This window comes from Pyxicephalus adspersus, chromosome 12 (genome assembly GCF_032062135.1).
Source record: "Pyxicephalus adspersus chromosome 12, UCB_Pads_2.0, whole genome shotgun sequence".
Classification (NCBI taxonomy): Eukaryota; Metazoa; Chordata; class Amphibia; order Anura; family Pyxicephalidae; genus Pyxicephalus; species Pyxicephalus adspersus.
In genome coordinates this window covers 32994960-33016979 of record NC_092869.1, presented here as the reverse complement: position 1 = coordinate 33016979, position 22020 = coordinate 32994960, and the positions used below count along the sequence as shown (strand labels likewise).

Sequence of the window (22020 nt, the reverse complement as noted above, 5' to 3'; positions counted from 1 at the left end):
TGCTTATTAGACTAAAGTTATGTACACACGTGCAATAATTGTTGTTGGAAAGGATCTTTATGGATCCTTTCCAACGACTAACAACTGCACGATGCATGTACATACAGCACTGTTCTGCTCTATGGAGAGAGGAGGGGAGAAAAATGGAGCGGCACCCTGCTGTGCTCTCTTCGTCTATCGTCCGTGGATCCGCCAGGACGGTCGTTCGGACGATGGATGACGAGTGCTGTACACACGCCAGATTCTCATCCAATATCGGCCCTGAGCTGATTATCAGACGAGAACAATTGCAGGTGTGAACCTAGCCTTAGTGGTTTATTTAATAATTGTAAGATACTTAAAGACAGAAGATATCAGCTGACTGTGCGTTTATTATCTAGCTAATAAACACTCCAACTGAGGGGCTTGGTATTATTAACAAGTATTTTTGTAGCTCCAACATATTGCGCAGCGCTTTACAAAGTCCAAAGACATGTCACTAGCTGTCCCTCAAAGGGGCTCACAACCCAATGTCTCTATCATAGTCATATGTGATTACCACATTTTAAGGTCCGTTTTTTGGGGGAAGCCAATTAAACTAACTGCATGTTTTTGGAATGTAGGAGGACACCAAGGAACCCAGGGGAAACCCAGGGAGAACCTGCAAACTCCATGCAGATAGTGTCCTAACCTTAGAGTGCTAACCTCTGAGCCACCATGCCACCCGTCTCTCCTTACCCTGGGAAAAAGGTCACTTTAGTAGGCCCTTTGTTCTAATATTTGTTAAACAGAACTTTCACATTTGCTGTGCAAATGTGCGTATTGTTTTATCAGCATCTTAAATAACTTTCTTACCTGCTATCTATAAAGCATCAAAAATAACTTTGTTAGTTTATTCCCAGGAGGGCTGTCACAATACACATAGAGGGTAATGGCAAGTATGGATTTTATAGAATAATTGTGTTCTGCATCACATGATCTCATCAATAGAAAGCGAGTAGTAGAAAAATTCCTCTGTTGATGGTTTGTTTACACCAGATTTGGCTAAGCTGTCAGTGCTTCAATTGCCACCTGTTGCTCATCCAAGGAAATTGCCCCTTTTGTCTTATTATTGATACAGCCTTGTATTCTGGAGTTATTGGTATTTTAAAGCAGCTACCCTTAGACCCCACTTTAACAAAATCCTGGGCTAAAGAAATCCTCTCCAAATTATTTTACATACCTAAATGGGTCCTGTGTCATTTATTTTTCTCATTCTAACGTTGAAGGATCACTACTTGGGTCTATTGGCTGTCCAGTAGAAGGGTGTGATGAAGTTGCAACGAGAGGACTGGTTGACACAAAAGCATATTGCAACACTGGAGTAGCATTCATGAATGAAATATTATGCCCATTCCCAGAATAACCACCAAGGGATTTTTTTCTGGATAGCTTCTGGTTAAGGGACAATGGTCCTGCTATAGGCATTGAAGAATTGGATTTTCCAGCATTTTTGGAGTTTTTTTGTTCTTTCTTTCAGTTGTGTCATTGGAACAGGAATTATTGGGAATAAAATTCTACCCTATACAGTACAGAAAGCAAATGAAACCTCAATTTTGCAGTAAAAAAAAATGAGCACTGTACTGAAAAAAACTGCGGTGTTAGTGAACTGTCCCTTTCTTTTGTAACAAAGCAATTGGCCACCATAAAGACATTATTTTTAAGGATAGGGTGAAAGCTTTTATTGACATTACAATGGAGTATGTTGCATATTATTTTTATCCCTTCCTGGTGTATAATGCTTATTTTTATTTTATTATATTGAAGGACACAATGATTATATCTGCCCTGCTACAAACCAATGCACCATTGACAAAAACAGGCGAAAAAGTTGTCAAGCATGCCGACTGCGCAAATGCTTTGAAGTGGGGATGATGAAATGTGGTGAGATGGCTTTCATTCATGTTCGAAAGTCTATTTCTTTTTTTGTTATTCAAATGGCAGCCAACATATATCACAATACTTTTTTTCTTTCTTCTCGAGTTTAGAAAATGTTAATAAATCAGTCCTAGACATCTCTGATTGTCTCTATTTGATCATTAATTTTTGCATATATTTGTTCATTTTTTTATAAACCAGTTCAATTGGATGTGTAAATGTTTTCTCTGATAAAGCTCAGTATATTCTTGCTCCAAAAAGACAAAAGAGATCATTCTATTTTTTTCGCATTCAGTAATATCCCTGGTGAGTTTATTAAGGTGAGTAAAAAAAAGTTAAAAAAATTAGGTTAAAATATTTTATTTTACCTGGCATGGCCTTTAAAGTGTTCTTCACCAAGGCGATTTGATTTATCAATATTAATTAATAACAGCATTTGTTAATTTAAGGAACCAGGCGTGAACGCTGTGGGTACCGCATTATACGCCATCGTCGACACTCGGAGGACCAGATGCATTGTCTTGGGAAAAGCAAGAAAATTATTGAAAATATAGGCCGAGTGAAAGAAGTTCTTCCTTGTGCCATGGGCCCAGAGCAGTTTGTGTTATCGTTAATTGAAGCTGAACCCCCTAATGTTCTGTTAATGAATCGCCCCTGCAAACCCTTCACAGAAGCATCCATGATGATGTCGTTGACTAAGCTCGCCGACAAGGAACTAGTACACATGATAGCTTGGGCAAAGAAAATTCCAGGTATGTCATAGAGGAGAAGTTGTGTTCTCTGTGCATGCACAATTTTAACAATGCTTGCAATTTCTCAGTTACAGTTATAAAAATAATATATTGTTTTTAGGCTTTGTGGAATTGAGTCTATATGATCAAGTTCGCTTGTTGGAGAGCTGCTGGTTGGAGGTTCTAATGATGGGACTCATGTGGAGGTCAATCGATCAACCTGGAAAGCTTATCTTTGCTCCTGATCTCACTCTCGACCGGTGAGTTAAAAAATGGGGCAAAAATATTAAAAGGAACTGTAAAACATATGTTTTACTTTTTTCTAATGCATTGAATAAACAATAAATATTTTGTAAAATAATCACAATATAGGAATGCAAATAGTTTATTTGTTTAAAGCAGTGGCCCACATTTTTTCCAGAGCCATGGACCACTAAATTTACCGGCTCAGGACCACGTCTGCGCGGGGAACCAAGAAACTCCCCCTATAGTGACCTCATGATGCCAGAACCCACCCACTCTCCCATCGCAGGCTCAGATCCGTGACCGGTACAGGGGACATGGTCTGCGGCTCTGGTCGTTGCGCCCTCCCAGTGGGGTCCTTCTCTTGACTCCACGGGGGGGTGCACTGTGGAACATCAAAATGATCTCCCGGACCACCTGTGGTCTGTGGACCACTGGTTGGTGACTGTTGACCATGCTGTTCCTATATTGATGCAAGGAATGTTGCCTCTCTAGTACAGGGTAGGTACTAGGTTGATGGGTAGGCTTTAATGTATTTTCATGGTTTTCCTGTGTGTGCTGTAGATGTATTTTGAATATTTTATTAATGCAAAACGCATCAGCAGAAGAAGCCCATTTGGGTTGTGTATGGTTTTTAAGCCTAGTAAAGTTTTATGATGTTATTGATTAGCAAGGTGCAATTTTTATTTGCTTTCTTGGTACTGTACAGTTCTTTTCTGTCTGGGAACTAAAGCACAATTAAATGTGATAAGTTCTAACCAACAGCAACTATCTGACTTTTAACAAATGAAAACTGGTTGGTTGCTACACACTTTTCGTATCATCATTGAACTTTGTACCAATATGCTTGAAAGTGTTTTTCAGCTCAGAACAGCTATAGATTTACCTTGAAGAAATGGGTAGAATTGTAAGATTACTTTGGTGATAAGACATTAGATGTGCGCCGTCCTCTGAGCTGCTGCCAGTGCTGCAGCAATTTGATGCAAAGACAGAGCACAATTTACTCTTTCAAAACTCTCTCGATTGTACATGAAGGATTTAGAACATTGGGACAGGCATGCAGTTGAAATCAAGAAGTCATTGCTATGAAATGACAAATTCTTTAACAAGTTACCATAGCATGACCCAATATTGGGTACTAATGCTAAGATAATAATATAACCAAAGAACAGAAAGGACACTCCAATGATGGAGAAGATTACATATCCTGTAAGTTTGATACAATGGGCCTGATTATTAAAGTTCTCTAAGATTACCCCGGTTCTCTCATGATAGTCTATCTTCTCCACTCTTGAAGAGCTTTGATAAATCAGGCCCAATATGTTTAACCATTCATGCTTCATACCGGATAGGACCTGACAAAGGGAACATTATTCAGATTTAGCAAATGTATTATATTGTGCATCATCTAGGTGCCCTGTGTCCTATTTCTGTATTGAAATAGAAAATGAGTATTAAATTTGTATTTAAAATGAACAGGTAGGATGTGTAAGACTTTTATAGCCCATTCAGACTGTTCCCATACATTACAATACATGGCCCTATGTCTGTTAACATGCAATATTTCGAGCTAGCATTCCTAGCAGTAGGATAGGTTATTCTATTCTGTTTTATTTGTTGCCAGTGTACCTCCATGCATATTTTAATGCACAAGAAGCAATTTTTTACACTGCAGCGTAGCACAATACACAGGTGGTTCACATTTATGTGTTGCAATGCAATAAATCTTAAGTGATTGGCACTTCACCGCACTGTTATGTTTTCACATTTATGTATACGCTGCTTAAAAACTTTAGGGGAACACTGAAATCATATATCAGGTCTTGATTACTGAAATATCCAAGTTTAAAATCTATATTGATATGCAGTGTGTAATTCATTTAAATAAATGACATAGGAACTGCCAAAATCATTAACCGAGTGAGCATAGATTCTAAATCACCCTAACATGTAAAAAAGTGAAACCACAGAATGATTAAACTTAACACTACTAAAGTAGTAATGTGCACAACTCTCAAGTGCCAATAAGCACTCCCTGACAATGTCTGGACATACTTATAACGACATGGTGGATGTTGTCCTGGTGGAACTCCTCCAAGACCTGGATCAGGGCATCAGTTAGCTCATGGACAGTCATTTGTTGGAATTGGATGCACAGATATATAATGTCCCAGAGGGTCTCTATTGCATTTAGGTGTGGGGAACACAGACCAATGGCATCAATGCTTTGTGATCCAGGAACTGCTTTTACATTCTGGCTGGGTATTGTCTTGCACAAGCAGAAACACAGACCCACTGCACCGGCAATACGTCTGACAATAAGTCTGAAGATTTCATCCCAGTACCTATCAGAGTACCATTAGCTAGCACATGGAGATCAGTGCAACCTTCCAAGGATATGACCCCTGGACCATTACTGACCCATTTCTGGATCATGTTGCAGCACCATAATGTTCACCGCCATGTGCTTAGGGTGAACCTACTTTTATCTGTAAAGAGAATGGGACACCAATGACAAACCTGCCAATTTCAGTGTTCTGTTGCAAATGGCATTCAAGCTGCAAAACGCTGGGCACTGGTCACAAGACTCACATAGCACTCCTGTATGTGTTCCTGACAGTTTGGTCAGAAACATGCTCACTTGTAGCCCACTTGAAGTCATCTTGTGGGTCTTTGGCAGAGTTCTTACTGTTCCTCCTCGAACAAAGACCCATATACCAGTCCTGCTGTTGGGTTGATGCTCTTTTACAGCCTTGTCCAGCTCTACTAAGGTAAAAGCCCTTCTCCTGGTATCTTCTCTATGCCCTTGAGACAATGGGCCTGATTTAATAAAGCTCTCCAAGGTTGGAGGCCAGTTTATTACATCTTATAAGCATTGTGCCTGATTTATTACACCTCTCCAAGACTGGAGAGAATACACTTTCATCAGTGAACCTGGGTGAAAGCAGATCTGGTCCAGGATTGAAAACATTTGCTAACAAATAGCTGATAAGGAAAATCCATTTCTGATTGCTGGATCATCCAGCTTCACCAATTAAAGTGTATTCTCTCTCCAGTCTTGGAGAGGTGTAATAAATCAGGCACAAGCTGGGACATACAAACCTTCTTGTGATGAAACATATGGATGTGACATCCAGGAAGATCTGGACCATGTAACCTGGCTGCGCCATAGGTATGGTTTCATGCTACCGTACAGTACCAGCAGTGTTAGAACCAGAAAAGAGAAATAGTATGTGGCAAAACCATTCCTTCTTCGGGGGTTGGTTTGCTGTTGCCCCTCCTGTCCACTTGTTAGTGCTTTCATTTGCACCAAATTAATTTTATCACTTACATTTCCCAACAGGACAGATTGATATCTTGGAAATATTAATTATTTGGTGTTATTGTTGGTTGAGTGTTCCCCTTATTTTCTGAGCACTGTATTTAAAAAAAAAGAACAGGGCATTGTTACTTTTAATTAGGATAAATGAGAAAAACATGAAATTTTTCAATCCTCCCCTTTTTTTAGACCTGGTCCATTTTCACTGCAGTGAGTCAGTTCTTAGTTCATAATACAATAGGAGAAGGTGTGAAGCTTTGTCAGTTTTTAAGAACCTTATAATATTGAAAGTTTCCAAAGTAATAGGCCCTAATGTTTTTAAGGAGCTTTCACAAGTACTTTGTTTCTTACACAGGATACAAAGAACATCTTGGCACTAACAATCCATTTGCTTCTCATTACATAAGACCATAATAAATGTATTACAAAAAGTATTGTTTTATCACATGTATATTTGATGCACAATTGACATGTAAATTGATAATAATTTTGTAGTAGCCGCTCATAAAACAGCAAGTAACCTCATACTTGAACGACCCAGTAAGATAACTTGCTTTATCCCTCACGTTAACATGGGCTGAGTTATAAGACCTACTTTAACCAGCAGCAAAAATTGCAGCTTTATTACTTTTTTATTCCTTTGCCAGTTGCAGGTTTTCCTCAGTCATCACTTGCAATACAATCCTCTTCAGATTTTGGGCAACCAATGCACCACAACACATGGAAAATCAGATATGTCCCATTTTTCCAACACAGTGCACAAGAATGCTTAGCTTTGTTGATATTTTGAGAGTCCAATGAATTGGAGCGTTGAGTTTCCATTTCAAATGAATGGCCTACCTTGAAGAAGAATTTATGGGGGAATTTCTAAGCAAAAAGCAACCTTGGAATACTTTGATCGGTATATACATAAAAACTAATTAAAATTTCCCTTGATCAATGAAAACTTTGGTTTTCATTCAAATATAAGGGGGTTACCAACCCCTATATATTGAAGCATAAAACAAATATGAGAAAGAGATGAGAAACAGCCTTTTTGGAAAGTAACTATTTGTATTGGTATAGGTTATAAATACAGTTAGGTACAGGCTTGGTCGGAGTCCCATTTAATGCTTTATTGGATATGGACCTTCAAATACAAATACAAAGACAATAACTTGTGTAATATGTTGTATAATATGCATAGTAAAAGACGTCTTGAACCCTGACGCGTTTCACCACTTGGCTTGGTCAGGGGTATATAAAAATATGTAAAAAAAGTATTTTTTAGTGTTACTATGTCTTTTATTTACCCCTGATCAAGCAAAAAGGGTAAAACGTGTCCATATTCAAGACTTGATTAGCTATGTTTATATATCATTATAGAAAGTTACTGTCTAGTTTGGAGGTCTACATGACAAGACTCCTTTTTTGGGTCTCGGACTAAGTGTGTACCTAACTGTATTTATGAAAAATAACAATACAAACATTTTTTGTGGTAATAATGCCCCTGTTTCTCTTCTCTTTCTCAAATTTGTTTAAACTTTGATTAGAAGTGTGCAATGGACAGCACAGTGTGTATAGTGTAGTGGTAAAGAAAGAGTAATCTCCAGCACATTGTACAGACTGCAGCAGTGTGAGATATACTGCTCTTTATGTTGATAGGTTAAGAAAGAACTTATAGGGACAGACTTATTGGTGGTCAGTGGAAGTAACAACATCCTACACATTAGTGGTTAGTGGGAATAGTAATTTCCCTTACAATGATGGTTAGTGGGAATAAGACTGTCCCTATATTGATAGTTATTCCTAGGAAGACTGCATTTTTCTTGGTAGGTAATGGGAGTAAAACTGCCTCCGTCTATAGAAGTAAGATTGTCTTTTATATTGGTGATCAGCGTGGGTAAGACTGTCCCTTATATTGGTAGTTATTCCTAGCAAGACTATCCTACCCCTTTTCTTGGTACGTAGTTGGAGTAAAACTGTCCCTTATATTGAAGATTAGCGGGCGGAAAGCTGTCTCTAATATTGGTAGTTAGTGGGAGGAAGACTGTCATTAGTAAGAACACATACCCTTACATTGTTGGCCAGTGATAGAAAAGTTGCCTTTTACATTAACTGCCCCATATATTGATAGTTATACCCAGCATGGGAATAAACCTGCCCATGTCTATTGGTGATCAGTAAGAGTAAGACTGTTCCCTATATTGGTCATCAGTGGGACAGTAGGACTGTCAGTAATAAGAATATGCACCCTTACACTGATTATTGGAAAGTTGTCCTCTACATTGGTGTCAGTAAAAGGAATACTGGCTCTTACATAGTAATAGTAGTCTTGGAGAAGAAGATCACCCCTTTATATTAGTTGCTGGGAGGCAATACATCAGTATTTACTCATCTGAGAAATGGGACAATGTACCGTATTTTTTGCCGTATAAGACGCTCTGGAATATACGACGCACCCAATTTTAAAGGAGGAAAATCCAGAAAAAAAAGATCTGAAAGATTATTCCCCTTCTGATCACTCATGTGCCATTCAAATTCCCTTTCTGATCACTCTGTGCCATTCAAATTCCCCTTCTGATCACTCTGTCATTCAAATTCCCCTTCTGATCACTCTGTCATTCAAATTCCCCTTCTGATCACTCTGTGCCATTCTTACCTTTTTTTCCACTGTACGGCAGTTAGGGCAGGGATCAGCAGGGGGCGCTGTGCCGGCTTCTTTCGCTCTGCACTGCAGCCAGGAGGAGACACACGCTGCAGCCAGAGAGGACAGGAGACACATGCAGGATCGGGTATCGGGTGAGTATATTATTTTAATTATTTTATAACACATTTGTCGTATAAGACGCACCAACTTTTCCCCCCCAGTTTTGGGGAAGAAAAAGTGCGTCTTATACGGCAAAAAATACGGTACTTCATGCCCCCACACCACTGACTTTGCCAAGTGATGGCACTGTAAAGTAGGGATCAACCAGCCAGCAGGGCAAAGGACCAAGGGCATGTGCCCAGTTGCCCATGTCTACCTACAAACCTGATTTAAAGACAAGTGGGCATTTTTAAAGGCATTTAGATTCTTTGGGCTGTGTTCTTTGTCTAAAGAGTTAGCAACCTGTAACAAGTATGAAGGATATGAGTTCATACTTTTTAGTCTATGCTGTTTACATCTTTTCCCTGGGTCAGTGATTCACTATGCCCGCATGCCAGGATCAGAATAGTATGACTGACCTACAACTGGCACCTGTTGGCACCAAAGTTGGCAATGACATCTCCCATAATTATGTCAACACAGGTAAACCACTTGGACACACAAAGCAGGAACTGTTCTTAAAGTCTGAGGACAGCTTTAAGAATTGTGTACCAGAATTGTCATCCTTTAAGATTTCTGGAATTTCTATTCTGCTGTTTTTTCTTCATTTTAACAGACATTTGTTTCTATGCTGGTGTTTTTATTCCCGATCACCCTGTAGCTAAAATCATATTCTCTTTAAACATACATTTTGTGCCTGATACCCGGGGCTCCGTGTCAGGACAGCCAATCTTCAAACACTTTTAAACAACAGTGAGAGTCTGTACAAGTTGACTCATTATTTTTTAATTTGCTCCTAGATGTGTCATGTATCTTCCTGCTCTTCACAATATCTTTCAATTTCCTTGGAATGACTTGCAAATTATATTTTTTTTTGCATTTTTGTCATTGTTTGTAAATGAACTCTCCTGTGAATAAGAATTATGTAAAATATTCTTCCTGCTCGCGGCGGAGTTAACAAGCAGGTCAAAACAGATTTGGCAGCTGTTGTTTAGTAAATATTTATTAAGGCATCTCTTTAGGAGGGAACATTGGGGAAATGGTGTTTTGTGATTAAAACTAGCTTCTAAAATAATTTATTCGTGGTTACTTGTATGAGTAGACATAGTCCAATGTTAAAAGTACACAAATTCAATTTTGAACAATCTTGAGAAGTAAATAAGTAACATTGCTTGATGCGTGGTTCCGTTCTTTATGCACCGGTCTACGTTGCTCATTTTTGTTTAGATAACCTGTTGCTCCTCGAAAATATCTCTGGTGATCCTGAAATACCTGAAATACCGTCCTTGCTTCCTTACCTTCCTTGTAAGTTTCAGTGTGAGTGGAGGTGAAGGTAGCAGAATGAGAAGAATGTTCATAGATCACATGGAATTCCATTATTTGTACCCACCTAGTGACCCATTTTGGGACGTTGTGTGTATATTCTGCAGGGAATTAGAGGTTCCTGATTTCCATGGCCAAATATGCGGATGTTTTTTGGTTCCCCACCTGAAGTGTGTTTATATAACCTGTACTGTGAACATTTTGAAGTGTGCTACTTCCAATTTCCCCAATTCTAATTGACTATCATACAGAACCAGTGGCTTTATTGCAGTGGCCCGAAACAAGTGTAAAGAGCAGGAGCTCTAACTTTCTAACTTTCTAATCTATGTAATCTATGTAATCTAATGTAAACTTACAATCCTAGATTGTAAACTCTTCGGGGCAGGGTCTTCTCCTCCTGCTGTGTCACTGTCTGTAGTTGTCTGTCATTTGCAACCTCTATTTAATGTACAGCGCTGCGTAATATGTTGGCGCTATATAAATCCTGTTTAATATTAATATTAATAATAATAATAATAATAATATTAATAATAATACATGCTTGTTCCTGGTCAACCACTATCAAAGCCATACAACTACAATTTTGTTCATATATTCCGAGGAGAAATATACAACATACAGAATATTATTGCATGTACATCAATTATTATAACATAGGTGTTGGGGTAAACAAATTACAAAACAAGAAGAAAATAATTACAAAATTACAATACAAGAAGAAAAAAAAGAAAATTATTTAGAGGTGGAGTCGACTTTATGATATTGTCACATTTTATGAGAGGAAGAATAATATTTCTCATACAATGTTACAAATTACAAAGTCTTGTTTAACATAGTACTGTGGGATCATTATCTAGCAGGCGATATGCATACCATTTAGTATGTTCGAAGGTGGAGATAATTTTTTGTTAAATATTTGGCAGAGTGGCAATTTAAGATTCTTATACCTGAAAAATTTAGTGACACAAGTTTCTTTATCCAAGGACACCTCCATCCATTTTATCTGAAAGACACACAACTACTACCACAACTAGTATTTTAAGAAGGGGTCAACAACAATTTTCAAACTATTTGAGTGGATATGCTGACTTATATCAAACCTGCAGATGATGAAGTCAGACAGATTTAGTTCAGTGATTTAAAGAATATTGAAGCCAAATTACATGGCCATAATGAGGAGAAGTCAGATAGCCCACATACCGGTATTACTTCCATGACAGGTGTTCTTTACCAGCAGATCAATAGGAATTACTCATGGCACAGTGTGAAAATGGTGGGTGATGACTGATCTGTGTATTTGCAGGGATGAAGGAAAATGCGTAGAGGGAATTGTGGAAATCTTTGACATGCTGCTAGCTACAACTTCAAGATTCAGAGAGCTGAAACTGCAACACCGAGAGTACCTGTGCCTGAAAGTCATGATCCTACTGAATTCCAGTGAGTGCAATATAATGTACACTGTGTTCCTTTACTTCAATAAAAAAGTGTCAATGACCTGGCCTAAAGTATTTGAAAACAACAACAATCCATTGATGACATGTTCTGATGTCTGAAGGCCCCATAGTTTCTAAGCCCAGGCTGTATATGGGGCCAAGGTGTCATCTCAAATTGGGATTAAGCCCCACCAGTCTTCTTTTTAAACTTCAAGTTCTAGTAAAGTTGGGGCAACAACTTGTCCCTCAAGGGACAGCTAGTGACATGACTATGGACTTCATACATCGTTGCCTTATATGTTGGTGCTATATAAATACTGGGTAATATTAATGAAGGTTTTGGCATTTGACTGCTGAATAGAAGCTAAAAAACAGAACTTAGTCATTAAAACCATTTTAGACTCCCGCAAGGTTCCATAAAACCCTGGTTGATAAACACTACCCTAATGTATGTTATCCCCTTGGCATGTGTACAGATAGTTCTAGTACTGCATATTTCTGTATACTAGATTTTACTAGAACCAATATACTCTCTCTGACACAACTCAATTTGTATAACATGTCATGACTGACTGGTGTCTGATTGGATGTTACGGTACGCACTTTGCCCATCCCTACTGCTTATTAAAACACATGTAATCCCTATATTTATTTTATTCCGTGTTTGGCATCAAGCTTCATTGTATACGATGTCCTTTTTTATGAATCTGTTGCAATTCCTTTACCTCTCAATAACAGAAGACTGACAACAATGCTTCGGTTTGCAAGTTATTGACTTAGTGTTGTTTGCCTGGAAAACTGTCTTAAAGCCAGGATTTCTGGGTAAGAAACTTTGGAACAGATACAAAGTATTTGTTTAGGAAAACTGATTACGGTAAGGCATGATGCCAAACATGTTGAAAAATAGATTTAGTCCCTTTTCAGACTAGCGGATGAAAAGTACAGCTGTTAACTTATTCAACTACTGTGCTGTCAACCGCAGAGTTTAACAACCGCTTTGTCATATGGTTCCTGCAGAGGTGGAAAAGCAACCACATGGCCACAAGCAACGTTGCTTTCAAGAACTGCTCTGCTGTAACTGCAGCCGCAGCTGCATGCGCAAAATGTTTTCTAACAGCTCCTGTTCATTTGAATAGGAGCAGTTAGGAGCTTAGCTAAGCCTGCGGCAAAATGCTGTAGTAGAGCACTGTGGTCTATAATTACCCTAAAGAAAAAAAAGTCTGTGTTACAAAAAGGCTTTAGTTCCTCAACTTTTTATGCAATATTTTTGTTCAACCCACTGAAATAGAGCTGAAAGTCTGCGGTTCAAATGCATCTGAGTTGTTTCATTTAAAATTTATTGTGGTAATGTACAGAACCAACGTTAGAAAAAAGTTGTCTATGTCCAAATATTTATGGACCTAACTGTAAATTAGTATAGGGATTACATTCCATCATGATGCCTAGTGTCCTATGTCTATATAGCCAAAGTCAGAAATGTTACATTGCAACATAATACTTTAAGCATTTGCTTTCTTTCTATCGCCCAAAGACATGTTCCCACTATCAAGTTCTGAGGAGGAATCGGACAGCAGCAGGAAGCTTCACCACCTCTTAAACACGGTCACCGATGGACTGGTCTGGGTCATCGCCAAGAGTGGAATTCCCTTCCGGCAACAGTCCACCCGCTTGGCCAACCTACTGATGCTGCTTTCTCATGTGAGACATGCCAGGTACATTTACACAGTTCATACAAACTTTTACCTTTTTTTTAATACTTTGGGAGGGGAGATTAGGAATTAATTCTTTAAAGTGAATGTGTATATCGCCAATTAAAAGCAAAAAAAAAGGGGTTGCTTGCTGTTTATACTCTCCTTTTGTAAAATTGCCTGCCAGAGCTATGTCCTGAAAGCCCTGGGAAGCCTCATACATTTCATTAATATTTGCTGTTTGCAGCAATGATTCCTGATACATTAACCAGATGACTTTGGTTGATATCATGGTATTACTTAGCAATACAGTCCGGTACAATAGGCCCGGAAATGGTAAAATTTTATTCATACATGGAGTTGTCAATTTGTGAAAGAGAAAAATGTCTGTGATGGTAAAAGTAAAGTGACAAAAATAGCTGTAAAATACTGTATGTACTTGAGTATAAACCAATATTTTTTTCCCCTAAAATTCCATTAGAAAATTATGTTCTATATTTAAGCCACTAGATGGTGCTGTGTCCTCATGTAAAGTATATAACAAACTCTTGCTGTCTTAGACTGTAGCACTTTACATGAAGACACAGTGCCATCTACTGGTGACCAAAAATAATTCACAAAAGATCACTTTTGGAAGTGAGCATAACCAAAAAATACTTTACCCTGTAAAAAGAGGGAGTCAATGTATTCAGTCTGATTGAAGCTTAGACAAAGCTAAGGTCATTTGTTCTGTGACCATATAAAATAACTTGGCCCTGGTATGGGAGCAAATAGAAAGTCAGTATAAGCAGCAGAAGGTGGTCTGTTAAGCATATTTGTTACTTTGCAGGCCTTCTGATCACTTATTACATAATGAAATTACATGAACATGTGTAAATGATATTTTAGTGTGTTTAGATCTACATTAGTTATACCAGTGTCTGCTGTGAGAGATCTTCAGGTGTACCGTGGGAAATTATCCAATTACCATTGTCCAGTGTCTGTGCTGTAGTGACTGGCAGAGTAATGTAATACTCCTCCATGTCAGTGGGTGGCAGTAGGTAGCTTTTATGTCTTGTTTATTCTTAGAGATAGGAGAATTAGCTACAGAGTGTCACTTTATAACATTTTTGATTTGTGGTGTGCTGCAGGATTTTTTCAATGTAAAAAACCTCAAAATAGGTTGAAAAACACTGAGTTATACAATGATATACATGTTATATTTATGACTGATCAAGCTATCATCAACCGTGCAGGACATTATGCAATATTTTCTTCTGTGTCCAAACACTTTTCATTCCTAGGGGACTATTTATAAATCAGTGAATCTGACATTCACCCTGCATTCCCTTATTCATTGCTCCCAGTAAAAACACATAGGCATTAAAGATTCTGTACCAGTGAATGTTTTAATTTATTTTAGATTCACTGCTCCATAAACAGATCTGCTAGTGATAAAAATTGTCATTTTTGTCCTCAAAAAAAGATGATTATTTAAAACAGAAAATGGGACCAATGCCAATACCAAACACTAATACACGTGTTAAGATTGGTAAATTCCTTGATCTGACCCGGTGAGAAAAGCAACCCTGCCAATTATCATTGAGAACCCGTATATTATGCCAGCTCCTGATATTGCTTAATTCTAGTTTTTCAAAGAATGTGAACAGATACAAACAGATTTGCATTTGAGATAAGATTGAAATGACAAATTGTCCTATGCATATGGCCAGCATAGACGGATGAATAAACCTTAATAAATCATTACATGCTGTCACCTCTATTGCTGCACATGAAATCTGCATGGCTTACATTGCTCTGCATGCCAGGAATACATCATATACAATACTCCTATGGCTGTCAGGAAGGGGTTACTGATTCAGAGGTGGACACACAGAATAAAACACCTGATTATATCTGAGCTTCTCATCACACTCACCTGTGTCAGTGCCAGACTAACAGCAAAACACCAACACAAAGGTAAGAAATACACCTACATGACTTCTCTACCTTTCCATTATTGCCTGTGTATAGTTTAGTCATCACCTTTTGTCACATACTAAAGTCTGTAATAAAAGGTTTATTCTTGCTTGACAAGGGCAATTCAAATTCTAAAAACACAATAAAAGTTTGGGTCTTTGCATGCAGTGTTCCCTCTGCTGAGCTCCAGCTCTTATTTTGGGATAGGGATAAAACTTAAAGTTATTGCTGTCTGTGGTTCCACTAAAAAGATTTATGGGTGGCACCTGGGTAAGAAGTGATAGGACAAGAATGAAAAGAATTGTTTTATAGACAGGTGGAAATGATAAATAAATATGAGAGAATCCTAACCTATAACTGTACAAACAATGCTCATGCTCAATGCTCTCATAGTTTGTTATACCTGTGACACAAGAAATTTGGAGTACATGGATCCTTGATAGACAGAGGTTCGCATCTGCCTCATTTTATCCAAAATGAGAATACTGACTTAAAAGATGATGTTTAAATGTCATGGGTAGCAAATTTGACATAAATGTTGTGTATCAAAGGTAGACCTGGCATTTATTGTCTGCATGCTGCCCTCTGACTCCTATGTGGCCCTTAGTGGTTTAGACATGAAAAAATAAACATTAAAAGAACATATGTGTCCTAGATGTTCTACAGTTTTGGGACTTTATATAATCCTGCAGCCACATACTTTAGTTAATGTTTCATGGCCCCTTTCTCTGTAAGCAAGGGCCCATTCACAATTTGCAATTTTGTGCATTGTGATCATGCATGCATCAACATTTAGTTTGAATGTGCTGCCAATACACAGGTACAGAAGTAAAACTGGACATTTGTATTGAAGCTTCTATGCCATAGTGCTTTGTGGTGCCATTTAAAATCAATGCCACTAAAAATATTCAAAGGAATTTTTTAAAAACATATTTTTATATTTTAAGGTCAATCAGCAGTGAATATAAATTCTACAATAAATATAAAGACGTAAATGGTACAATACAAACTGATTTTGTTCATTGTTAGTTATTTTGCAGTCTGATGCATTTATTCAGTAAGGGTGCACATATAATGTGTAAGGTATTGTAACTTCACAAATCTGTTTTTTATATACACATATATAGCTGCTGTGTGACAGGGCAGTTTGCAAATCATCAATAAATAAACTTTATAAGGAGGAAACCTGCATATATGGATTTACGTGAGGGTGCTGAGAAGTTCCTGGCTTTGCCCAGAAAGAAGAGAGCCAGAGTTAAGAAATAACACATTTATTCAACATATTCCCCCCTGAGACCGATGCACTTGGTATAGCGTAGTTGCCGCTTTTCTAGACCGCTCAAATAAAAGTCCTTTAGTTGGGTCGCAAACCAGCTCTCGGCTACATCTTTGGAGTCAGAAATGTCCTCAAACCATTGCCCCTTCAGGTGTTTCTTTAAATTCGGGAACAGATAATAGTCCGAAAGGGCCAGGTCAGGTGAATAGGGGGGATGGTGGACCAATTGGAAACCCAGGGTGTTCAATTTGGACGTTGGGGCTGTCCTGCAAAAAAAGGATCCCTTTGGTCAACTTTCCACGGCATTTTGTCTTAATTGCCTCCTTCAGCTGGGCCAAGAGGTTAGCATAATACTGTCCTATGATACTAGAGCCCTGAGGTAGGTAGTCCACCAACAGAATTCGTCTTTGTTCCGGAAAACAGACGCCATGTCTTTTGGACGATTTCTGGGTTTGGAACTTCTTCGGCCGCGGGGATCCAGTGTGGTACCATTCCTTTGATTGTTCCTTGGTTTCAGGATCATAGATGTGGAGCTATGTTTCATCCTCAGTCACTAACCTAGCCAAAAAGTCCTGTGCAGCTACAAAATGGGCCAAAACGGCTTTGGATGCTTCAACTCGTTCCTTCTTCTGATCACTTCAAACATTTCGGCACCCACTTTGCTGAAAGCTTGCGCAAGTCTAAGGATAGTGGTGATAACAAACCCAACACGCTCCCGTGAGATGTCAAGTATTTGGGCTATCGCCGGTCCTCAATAATCAGCTCATGGACAGCATCGCTGGTTGCCGGGTCAGTTGAGGTTGGGGGGTGCCCACTGCGGGGCTCATGTTCAACGGTGAAATGCCCAGTCTTAAAACAAGATTTTCAGGTTTTGACAGTGCTGTAGGAAGGACACTTCTCCCCCAGTGTTTGTGACATCTCAGTGTGAATGTCCCTTGCTGACTTTCCCTGGAGAAACAAAAACTTCATGATGACCTGTAACTCTGACAACGTGAAACTTGCTTGTGCCTCTGCCATCACAGCTTCAAAGCATCAAAGCTAAACTTTCCATGTATTAGGATGTGTTCACAATGGCTGTTCCTGGGCTGCTGTAAAATGCTGTGGTCACATGCAGTGTCAGGCCATATGGAGGAGTCACAAGGATGGTTGATGAATGCTCACCAACTGTCCATTTAAATACTTAGTGGGCATTGCAATTGCAACTGTCAGTCCCAGTAACAAAAAAATAATTTTTTTCCAAAAGTACTCTGTTCATTAAATAGTGTTTATATTAGATTGAAATGCAGTAGAACCAATATAGGTGAAAAAAATGAACCAAGAAGTCCCCTACTATACTGGTGTAAAGCATAGTAAATTCCCCTTAAAGTGACTCCTAATTGCTTTGCCTAATGAGGGCAAAATGACAGAGTATCTGAAAGCACACTTCTCTACCTCTGCCCATACACACCTGCACTGCACTTCCCTGCTGCTCCATTGCCACCTTTTTATGGTCCTCAGTGGCTATTCACCAGCTATTGACTCATGAAGTGGAATGGGGGGGGGGGGGGGGTGAAATCTGTAATTCTGGGAAATCATTAATTCTGTGTAAGCCTTACCACCATCCAACATAGATTTGACCTTAAGCTTTGATGAAGGAACTGAATGGCAGGGAGAGCAGCAGATATTAGTATAGGTAGGTGGACATTCAAGAACTACATTCTTAAAATAGAAAAAAAGACTGATAATACTTACCTCCGAGTTGGATGTTGATTTGGGTTGTTGCATTATTTCATCCTCTGGATGTGTTGAAGTGTGTTAAACACATAATGTTTAGATGGATCAGTTAAAGCTCTGTAATGTGTTTTCCCTTCTAAGTGGACCTTCTAAAATTGGAGGACTTCCTATTTCATGGAAGGTCTACTTTGATTCTATGCACCATAGCATGTCAGGACACTTTGGGCAATAATACAGCATGTACTACTTTCTTCATTGAACACCAGTCCATAACATGTAAGACAAATTGTCTTGTTCTTGCTTGGCATTGCATTGGGTAGCATGCCAAGTGTGAATGGGTTTACAGAGGTTCCACCAATTGATTAGCTTTGTGTCATGTGCCAACACTAAAAAAAGAATGTATTAAAAACAAACATTTTTATTATGTTTCCAAAGTTTCTATATGCAACACACTTATAACTTTTCCCTTCTTGGTTTTAGTAACAAAGGAATGGAGCATCTGCTCAGCATGAAGTGTAAGAACGTGGTGCCTGTCTACGACTTGCTGCTAGAAATGCTAAACGCTCACACACTCCGGGACCATAGAAAACCGATGGCAGCTGCCAGCTACAGTGCCAAAGCAGACGGTAGGGACCCCAGCTCCCAGCCACCTCAATGACTGCCCAAACCCTGTGTAACTAATGTGAAAACTAACAACTGAACAAAGCCTGCAAAAATTTACTTGACTTTGATTAAGTCAAAAATTGGGCATTTTTTGTGCTGAACACAATTTTTGTTCCATATTTCAAATGAACATTACCAAATTTCCAAAAAAGATAAGAATGTACTTTATATAGTTACTACGAGAAGATAATTTTATATCGGATTCTCAGGTGAGTTTGTTCAATTGTGCATGCACTTGATTTGTACATATGTAAAATGGTGGAACCCAGACTTGTACTTGGAATTGCCTTTTTGTGGGGGTGGGGCACTGTCATTGGTGTTTTTTGTTTGTTTTATTACTATACTTGTCCTGGTAATAATGACTGCAAAAAGTCTTGTTTTTTTTACCCGTAATGCCAGTAAGAGTTGGCTGGTGGCAACTTTATTGTACCTATTTCTGTAAAGATAATTAATGACTGAAAGACTGTCTACAGATTAAATTTGTCAAAATGCTGGAAATATTCCTGTGTTTGGGGCCATTGTCAATATAAGTTGCTTAAAACTTTGTAGTGATGATGTTTAATGCTATTTGCTCAACAGAAACAAAATATAATGATTTGGGGAATGTGGGCTAAATGGAACGGCTAAGTGTATGAGAGCTGAAACAATTAAAATAGCTGGTATGTAAGTTTCTTGGGTTGCCAAAGTAGATGATGGGTCAGACAACTTCGAAACCATCTTCAAGGATCCTGAGGTCACAGCAAACAAGCGTGACCACTTACAGGAAAAACTGTTTTTGGTGACCGGGTTGTTTCCTAGATCAACTATTGAGATGAGATAATGAGTCTCCTAACACGTTTTTTTCTGAGATATTGCAAACAATAGCAATGTAATTTCGGACCAGGTAAAGCAATGTGGTAATTCTGTTCTGTCTGTTTACAGATCTTGCCCTAGCTATGTGAGAAGTGACTAGTTGGAGCAGCTTTTCTCAACCTCTTTCAAATTTGGGAACCTTAAAATAACTTTTACGTATTGAAATAACTTTTATGTCCCCTGATAATATTAATATTAACATCTCACAGTACAAGTGGTGCTCAGAGAGTTGTCCAAGGGGAAGAATGTCATCTTTTATAGGTGGCCAAAACCGTCATTGGTAACTGACCTTGGGTGCACAAATGAATTGATTAAAGAACCTCTGAAAGAATCCTAGGGTTCTACAGAACCCTGGTTGAGAAGCACCAGTTAGAGAGGCCCTATAGAAGATTTCCAGTTCTATATCTCCTTCATTTTTCTTTTCTACGACTCACAGATAGTCTGCACTGCTTGATGGGTTCATATTATTCTCATTACATGTTAGTCTGATTGAACACCTTGTCTACAAACAACAGTACAAGTATCAACCTAATTGGATCGAAATTAACTGAATAGATCTGAGTAAGTTTTTTTTGTTTTACATAGTTTGAGCAAATCAAAGGTTTATTGTACAAAGATTTTATGGTCAAAAAATTTAACATGTACACCCCCTATCAAAAGGTCAACTTAGGACCTATAAGTTTTCCCAATCATTTGGTCACTGTAACATAGGACCTGGCTTTTATTATTCCTGTAAACTGGGACCTGAAGGCCCAATCTTATTGTCTCTAGAAACTGGAAACCATTTTTTGATCCTGCAGTTTCTATAACCCGAGACCTGGAAGGTGGCTCATTATCTTTCAGTCTCTGAAACTTGAGACCTGGTAGGTGGATTCTAGACTTTAGGTCCCCATACCTTGGTCTTGAAAGTTTTCTGCCAACCTTTCTGTCTATGTGGCTTTGGCCCTAGATGTTGTCTTCCCCTATCTTTGTTACCTTAGACCCAAAAGTTAGTAACATTAAACAACTTTACATGACACTGCATCAGTCCTGTAGCATGGCACTGATTTATCATAGGTAACATGTCACCATTCTGTCTCGCGGTACTTTGCTTTCCTGCGTCCCCCCCATATACTTAGTTGTATTATCTGTTTATCCTTCTAGTAGATCCTTTGTGATTCCACTCCGATTAATATCTTTCTTTGTTCATCAGTGGTCACTCTGTGGACAGGGCAGTCTTAGAATCACATGTAGTTTTAAATGAACTTTAGGTAAGTGATAAAGTAAAACTAACTTTACTAATGTTAAGCAGTTGCAGCAGCCTCTTTCTTTTTTTTTTTTGGTTCGAAATATATTAATAAAACTGATGATTGTAAGCACGTGTTAGCAGTGTTATATAAACCTTTTTAACCATTGACATTGTTGGCCTGTTTACCTGGGGCTACCTGCTCTAAATCGTTACCAGGATGCCCAAAGTCCTCCTCCAACATTGTAGAACAGGCTTTCTCAACCCTTTACCCTACACAAAGCCTTAATAAATTTCAGGTCTCAGGGAACCCCTGATAAAATGAATTTATTGAAGATCGGTGGTAAGAATCCCCTCGTTATGGTGATTATCAGGAAAGAATGTGCTTTACATTGTTAGTCAAAATTGTATCCTTCTAAAAGATTGCCGGTGTCATCCTATTGGCTCTTCCAAATGACATTGACCCAGAATTATGAATGCATCATCAGATGGAAGATCAACCAACCAAAACTTAGTGAACCCCTGACAACTACTGGAGCTACCTTAGGATTCCACGGAACCCTGGTTGAGAAAGGCTGCTATAGAATGTGTTTGGTAAAGCATGAAATTGAGTGTGCTGGGACTGGGGTCCCAAATATTCTTCTTCCCCCTAAACAAGAATTGGTCACATGACCATAAAATTAAGGGAGCAGAACATATATGTCAATGGTTGGTTGGAGGTCCAAGCAAGAACAGCCAAGTGAATTTATTATAATACTAAAAAAAAAAAATATAATACTACATCCAGCTCTGGAGGGAGACACTGAGCTTCCTGAGAGTAATATGATTGTGGACAGTAACTTTGTATGGGAGGTGGGCTTTAAGGGCACTATTCCAGGGATGACCATGGAGAGAACACTGAGGACATTATA

At 38.6% G+C, this 22020-nt stretch overlaps 1 protein-coding gene across 3 annotated transcripts in view; it reads left to right on the top strand.

The window, feature by feature from the left end:
• ESR2 (estrogen receptor 2) overlaps positions 1–19532 on the top strand; it is a 34168-nt gene extending 14636 nt beyond the window's left edge. For 2 of the 3 annotated variants that reach the window (XM_072428492.1, XM_072428494.1), the window contains 6 exons: positions 1786–1902; positions 2346–2648; positions 2749–2887; positions 11604–11737; positions 13265–13445; positions 18850–19532. In XM_072428492.1, the coding sequence (XP_072284593.1) occupies positions 1786–1902; positions 2346–2648; positions 2749–2887; positions 11604–11737; positions 13265–13445; positions 18850–19027 (1052 nt within the window). In that variant the 3' untranslated portion in view covers positions 19028–19532. The remainder of the gene's footprint in view (positions 1–1785; positions 1903–2345; positions 2649–2748; positions 2888–11603; positions 11738–13264; positions 13446–18849) is intronic. The other variant, XM_072428493.1, reaches the window with a different exon arrangement.
• The last annotated feature ends 2488 nt before the right edge of the window (positions 19533–22020 follow it).